Source organism: Populus euphratica, unplaced genomic scaffold (assembly GCF_000495115.2).
Source record: "Populus euphratica unplaced genomic scaffold, PopEup_1.0 scaffold2.1, whole genome shotgun sequence".
Taxonomy (NCBI): Eukaryota; Viridiplantae; Streptophyta; class Magnoliopsida; order Malpighiales; family Salicaceae; genus Populus; species Populus euphratica.
In genome coordinates this window covers 1,647,285-1,654,813 of record NW_011499846.1, presented here as the reverse complement: position 1 = coordinate 1,654,813, position 7,529 = coordinate 1,647,285, and the positions used below count along the sequence as shown (strand labels likewise).

General features: G+C 30.5%; 2 protein-coding genes across 4 annotated transcripts in view; both read right to left on the bottom strand.

Annotated features, from left to right (window-relative positions):
* Positions 1-9: 9 nt before the first annotated feature.
* Positions 10-1,162, bottom strand: LOC105130227 (cytochrome P450 CYP82H23-like). Its single transcript, XM_011032635.1, has one exon. It carries the CDS (start codon positions 1,031-1,033, stop codon positions 47-49), a length of 987 nt encoding a protein of 328 aa, XP_011030937.1. The 5' UTR covers positions 1,034-1,162; the 3' UTR covers positions 10-46.
* A 5,875-nt stretch (positions 1,163-7,037) lies between these two features.
* Positions 7,038-7,529, bottom strand: part of LOC105130237 (cytochrome P450 CYP82D47-like) — an 11,183-nt gene continuing 10,691 nt past the window's right edge. For all 3 annotated transcript variants that reach the window (XM_011032645.1, XM_011032652.1, XM_011032656.1), the window contains exon 3: positions 7,038-7,529. In XM_011032645.1, coding sequence (XP_011030947.1) covers positions 7,166-7,529 — 364 coding nt within the window. In that variant the 3' untranslated portion in view covers positions 7,038-7,165.

The window sequence follows — 7,529 nt, the reverse complement described above, 5'->3', positions numbered from 1 at the left end:
AATATTAGATTTTATATGTGTGTGTGTGTGTCCATTAATTAATGTTCTACCATAAGATTGTAGAAAAATAGCATACCAGACATGTAGCCTTGTTGATGGTATCAGCACTGCGATTAGAAAGCTCTTTAGCATCATCCAAAACGGACAGCATCAAATCCATGAAATCTTCTTCTCCCTTAGCTGTCCCAGAAGCCTTCCTCTGCTTGTGCTCTTCTAACCATTTTTCAACCGCATGGTCTAGATTTTTTGCTGTCCTTTTCATTGCCTTCTCAGCTCCTCCCAAATCCAACCATCTTAAAAATGGAAGTGCGTCGGACACTACAAACATTCCTGACAATTCTAAAAATGTTCTCAGTGAATCCCTCCATTCATCGCTCGCCTTTTCCTCTCCATGGCTTGCATGATCCACATATCGCTTGCTAACAATTATCTTCAATATAATGTTTAAAGTTATGTCGTTAAACCATCTCTTCATCTCCACCAAAAGCTTTTGTGAATTACTTTTGTTCAGGATCCATTGCTGGTATAACGCGCCTACAGCATCCCTTACCTCATCCTCTCGAACGTGTTTGAACATCTCCAGTCGATGATTAGAGAGAACCTCAAGAGTGACTATCTTGCGTATCAGACGCCAATAAGTTCCGTAGGGGCTAAAACTAAGAATGCTGTAATTGTAGCCCAAGATATCCATTGCAAGAGTTTTAGGTCGAGTAGCGAAAGCTTTGTCATTGATCCTCAGACACTCCTTGGCCATCTCCCAGTTACTCACTATCAAAGCTCGATGGACTCCAAGCTTGACGGTGAATATCGGACCATGCTTGTCAGCCAAGTTTCCCAACGTTATATGGGGCGGTTGTGAGCCTCTTAGAAGATGGAGATGGCCAATAAGGGGCCATGCACCGGCAGCTTCCGGCGGTGCTCTCTTCTTGCTTATCCCCTTTCCTGGAATCCGAAACAAATAGTAGATCGTGGGCGTAATAAAGGCAAACAGAATAAGTACAGCACTTGCTGAGAACTGAAAGGGGAAATCCATGAATTGGTTTGGAGCTGTGCAGTGATCGATCAAATATTCAAAATTATATATAGTACTTGTGATATTGTGGATGTGTATAAGATGATCGATTCGATATTTGATAAACGGGTCCGGCGTCGGCCATGCGTCCCTATCATCTTGATTGTCTTTAGTGCATATATATCGATAACTTGATATTTAGGATTTCAAGAGAAGATGCGATATCAGTAGTTGATTTAATAAATTATAAATGTCAATAATTGTTAATTATTTTAAAAAAATAAATTAAACAGGTCTATTTATTGTTGCTCTAGACCTTAATATTAATACTTGGAAAGTATCCTTATTAAAAGATATAAGGGTAATATAGAATTTAATTAGCATTGCTATTTTCAAACTAAATGAAAAAAGAAAAATTCTCAAATAGCTTTAGCCGACGGCAGCGAGCTACTATAATTTATTGGGAAACGTGCTGACAAAATTGATTTGACAATTAACTTATTATACCCGGCTATGTTTGAAAGTATAGTTGGTGTTATTTTTAAAATAATTTTTTATATTAAAATATATATTAATAATTTTTTTGTATTTTTAAAAATTAATATATTAAAATAATTTAAAAACATTAAAAATATATTAATTTAAAATTAATAAAAATATTAATTTTTTAAAAAATATTTTTAAAATATAAAAACAAGCGGGCCTCCAGTCTGCGTAGCTTTATTTCTTACAGTCTGGAAAAGTCTTTAAGCGTGTTTCATTAAACAAATAAGTAGGTTTTGAAATTCACGGTGGCTTCGATTTTGGATTGGATTCCTTGATTTGACAGGTGTTATTGAAAATGGATTTATTTAGAATCTGTTTTTAGCAATGTTGTTCAAGAAATGCCGGCAAAAGAATTTGGACTCGCATCTGGTCAAACTTGTGTCTTGCCTAGATTTTGTGAGAGATAACTGAGAAGAAAAAACTTATTTTGAATTTTTTAAAGCTTTGATTTTTATTTTTATTTTTGGTAAATTAGTCAAACAAAAATTAATAAAGCTATTTCAGCGGTAAAACAATTAATTTAGTAATGCCAGTAGCCTACCCAAGATTTCGAGCAATCACAATCATAGTCGGGGCCTAAAAGTAAGATTCACTATTTAAAAAAAAATTCTTCTGCCCTGTTTTTTTATATCATAAATACACTGGACGCGATAAATAAATAGGTGGCCACTTTTAAAAGTCAAATTTTCAAGAAGATTATATCAATTCGAGGTTCTTGTTCAATCACACATTTACATATGAATTAAAAAATATAATTGATCATATTCGAACAAGGAATATCTTCTCCCACTAAAGATATATTTATCTATTAATTATTGTGAGTGGAGCGCTCACTTACTACTATTTTTACCTGTTATATTTTGGTTTTTTATACTTTTTATTTTTATTTTTCTTTCTTTTGCTTTGTGGGTTTTTTGTTCCTTATTGTTATCTCGTTTTCGTTTTGGGCATGCATTCCTCGAGCTTATCCCAAGAAAAAAAAAATTGTGATGTCTCATGTCTTATATTAAAAAAAAAAAGTGTTTAATGTTGAGTATTATAACATATGTTTTAATGACTTCTATGCACTGTAAGTTCCTTACAACTAAGGAGGATAGAGTTTAACTTAATATTCAAGAATTTATAAATTATATATGATGATGATATTTTAAAATACTGTATGCTTGGAAATAATATTTTTTTATGTTTGGATAATAGATAATTATATATTTATGTCAATAATTAATTTTTCAAAACTTTCTTGTCACTATTTATATGTTTGGCAGGGCAGTAACAATATTTTTTTTCGGGGAAGAGAAAAACAAAGCAAAAGTTGCCTGAAATCTTATCCAAACACCACTGAGCAATTTATTATGCCAGCACAATGATTTAAAATCCAATTAGATTTTACTGATGCATTTCTACTCTTTGTTTTTCATTTTTGTAATGTTTTTGCAACAAATCATGATGTCAGCTACGCACTAACACACTCAAGTAACGACACGTTGTTATTTCCATTTTCATTCATTATATTGACACAAGCACAAGTCTGATTCAGCAGGGCAGTAACAATATGTGTGCTTCATTGCGGGATATTTCTCAGGCAAATTTTGTTCTTACCTGTTAACACAAATAAATTACAAACAGACACCTCCCTGAATATATCCAAAGTCCGGACATGCTTTGTGTTCCACTCATCACTTTCATTTCTTCGATGCGCATATTGGTGTCCCTTTCGTCCACAATGTTTTTTACTAATTATTCATAGTCATTCTCTTTTTATCTTCCATTAATATCTCAGTTTAACTTTTCCACACTCGATGCTACATTTATCTTTTGATGCAAGGAGACTAACATGTAACCAATGTGACAAGGATTCTTCAAGCCCACAGCCTATTCAATTAAAAGATTTAAAAAAAACAAGTTTGTTACACTTGAGATTGTGGCCCAATAATTATGGGAGGTACTTGTTTTTTTTTCTAACATTCAGGTTTAATTTTTCCATGTGCATATTTATCACACTCACGATATATTATTTATTTATTGGATATTTAATAAATTTGAAAATTAATTATGATATATATAAACTAAATTAAATACCTGAATTCCAAAAGAAAAAAGTTTCTTGCTTTGTTGTTGAGGCTTGCAAGCCTATTAATTTGCACATGTCTATTTTATCCATTTTGTTATTAAAATATTATGATATGTACGTTGAAGGGCTATTACTTTTGTTTGAATATGAAGGACATTGCTATGCTCTGAAATCTCTTTTGTTCAATGTTTTGAATCAACATTTTCATACGTTTAAGATTGCTTTCAGTGACTTAATTGACATTTAAGTAGTGATTTTCTTTTTTTCTTTGTTCTATTGTTATCTAATTAAAATTGCCATCTTTATTCAATTTCAGAAACCATTTGTTGTTACAGGAAACACTTTTATTTTCCACCATGTTCATATCTTCCTAGGAAAACTATAAGTAAAATCCCGTGGTTGGATAAAAAGCTAGTTATCCTTGAAAAACAACAGTTTCCTGGGTATTTGAATTATAGTACAATAAGCTCTTTTTTTCTTTTATATCTAGTTTTCTAAATAAATTTATTAATTGTGCTAATTAATTTGAAAGAAACATTCATGATTGTGATCTCATTGGACTTTAAAACCACCCCCGGACCTGTTTTAATAAATTTATAATTTAAAAAAAAATGATTTGTCAAGGGGATAACCGTGACCTTTAAGTTGATGTATGCAATAAATTTCATCTTTCGATTGCCTAGACGGTAAATTTTACATTCCAAGCAAATATTGTAAATTTCTGTTATAATAATTTGCCTCATTTTATACACAAATATCCCATATAATTAAAGAATAATATAAATTATAATTTGAGATTTTAATTTATTTAAAATATAATTTATATTATTATTTATCATACTTTTTTAAATAAAAACTCTTTAAATTTAAAATTTATATATGTTCATTCTATAATATATTATTAATTAGATTTTAATTTGTTTTCACAACTACAAGGTATAAAGAATAACCTCTGATTGTCTGAGGGCCAGGTGATGGGGCTCAAGTAACAGTTGGTGGAATATTCAACGACATATTGCGACTGGCCTCTTATCCTGGAGCTCCATCATAGGAGCATTGATTTTCCTAGGTATCAGTTGGTCTTGACTCATTTTGCCTTCTTTCTAGTTATGCTTTTCCGCAAAGGTAGTGCTCGAGTTGTCATGTACTGTAATTGTTCTCTTAAAATACGAGCTTAGTTTTGCCAACATATAAGCATATGATTGACCTTCCTTAATTTCTTGCATCAGATCTCGTGGATCCTGGAAAGTTCGAAATGTTAAATGTAAGCTTTCACGGATGTTCTCACTTGATATAATGTGATATGACATGCATTTCATTTTGTAAAGAAAAAAAAAAAGCAATAATAATCCCAACTTCAAATATTATCATTCTCATTCTAATTAATAAAAATTAAACATAAAATTGTATATATTTATACAAATTTCAATTTCAAAAAGTCTTTACTTGAGGGAGCATGTTAATAAATAATATAAAATATCTATAAAACTTCACAAAATAGCTTAAACTATCGAATTGAATTTGTTCTTTGATATAATATTATAGTCTTGTTCATCAAAGAATTACGAGTTCGAATCTCAATACTCTCATTCTCTCTTCCAATTAAAATCTAATTAATAATGTAAAATAGTATGCAATTGTGCAAGTTTCAAACCCTATTTAAGTTTTTAAGTGAAATAGTTCTTTGATATAATATCATGTTCTTGATGGCTAAAAGATCACAAGTTTTAATCTCATCACTTATATTCTCTTTTTCAATTATTAGCACTTTATGAGGTATCCTTGAAATAAGTATCAGCAAATTCTACTAATTTTGTAGACTTACGAATATGTATGGATTGATGTAAAGGTAGATCCACAACCTTAAACGGAGCTAAAAGAACCATGGAGGAGAATGCATCTTTAAGTGTGCCAAAGAGTAAAATATCAGTACCTCGAGAATGATCATTTTGAATTGATCAAACATGAGGAGGGGTATTTGAGGCACTAGAAACCTTAGATAATGAACTATCAGAATCCTCAAAAAAATAATTTATACAAATAAGATCAGATTTAATCAAGCTTTGAGTAGTAGATGGAATGGAATAGAAAAGTATATGCTCGAGAAAGACAACATGATGTAATACATAAAGTTTTTGAATTATTAAATTAAAATAACAATACTCCTTTTTTACCTTTATCATAACTAAGAAAAACACAAATAACAAATTAAGAGGTTAACTTGTTGCATTCTACATGAGGATAAAGAACAAAACAAATATAACTAAAAACTATAAAAAAAGAATAATTAGGGGCATACCTTTATATCTTTTTAAAATAAAATTGTATTAATCAAACCTACAACAGTAAGAACAATTTTGCCACTAAAATACCTCAAAAATAACACACTAGAATCTAAAGTAGACATGCCCGTAATTAACATATATATATAAGACAATGGACATCAAAGAAAGGCCATTTGAAGATCATATATTATGATTTTTCTTTATTTGTAACCAATCATTAAATAAAAAATTAAAATGCATGTGTTTAGCCACAGCTAACAATATGCATCCTCTCATATTTTATTATGGACAGGTTGATCTATAAATTTTTTTCTTTAATTTAATTCTTTTACTTTTTTATGCGATTGCAAATTACATCCTTTCTAAGCCAAATTCATGGGCAATTGAGTTGAACTTGTTTACTAAGAATAAAATTAAAAAAAAAAAGAACATAGTAGAAAACACACCATAAATAAGTGATAGTTTAAAAGTTCACATAAAAAATAATTTAGTCCTTGTAGTTTAAAAATTATATATATATATGGTACCTTGATATTTTTTCAATATAATTTTGGCAAAAAAAGTATATTTTTATTATTTTTTAGTCTTTGATTTGAAGGGAAAAAAAAAAGAGGACACTAGATTTTGATAATAAAGAGAAAAAACTATGTTAACATCAATTTAGACCATAAAAAAAATAGATATTTATATCAAATAGTTCCATTCAATTAGGAAAGTTCATATTATATATTTTTTTTACCTTTAAAGTTTCATGAAAAAAACATATTTAAGCTTAAGTAAATTTTCAGTTTCAGATTGATTTTGGTTTATTTAATACTATGAATAAGTTTATCATAGTTTCTAAAATATTTTCTTTGTATTTTAGGTAAAAAATAAATTGAAAAACAGGTTTTTAAGTTAAAAAAATAAAATAATTATGGAATGACATACCTTCTTTAATTTTTTTTAAGGGACTTCAGCTGTCTAAGTGATATATTATATATGATATTCTATTTATAAGATGGAAATTTGAATTCAGAGTTCAATAATTTACGGCTGTCAATAAGCTATTTGGAGTTTTTTTCTTTTTTCTCCTACGGCTGTCAATTATTACGAGTGACGGAATGATATGGAAGAGAGCAGATACAAGGACGAATGGATGAGTGCTAATGATTTTTATTTATATAGAGAGGTTACATTAATTAGCACGCTAGTATATATATCAAGGCTTTAGATGCAGCAGAAACCAGGGAAGGACGGGATTCTTCATATTTATGGCAGATCATACAAGCCAGGAGAAAGACGAGGAGTGAGAAGGACTTTTAGAGGTGTGGCTTTGACGTTGGTTATTCCACCGGTTTCAGTCATATCAATCGGTGCATCATCCAGAGACTCTATGTCGAAACCATGCAGCAAAGTAGCAAGTGCAAGGTTCAAGACTTGAAGGGCAAACGAGACTCCAGGGCACATTCTTCTTCCGCTACCAAATGGAATCAACTCAAAATGTTGGCCTCGAAAATCACAATCCTTGTGAGTAGTCAGAAACCTCTCTGGTTGAAACTCATCAGGGTCCGACCACACTTGTGGATCTCGGTGAATCTTTGAGAGATTTGTGAATAGGCGCGTGCCAGCAGGA

Bases quoted from the DNA above. Each gene is read 5' to 3' on its own strand.
- LOC105130227 (XM_011032635.1), bottom strand. From the start codon at position 1,033: ATGGATTTCCCCTTTCAGTTCTCAGCAAGTGCTGTACTTATTCTGTTT.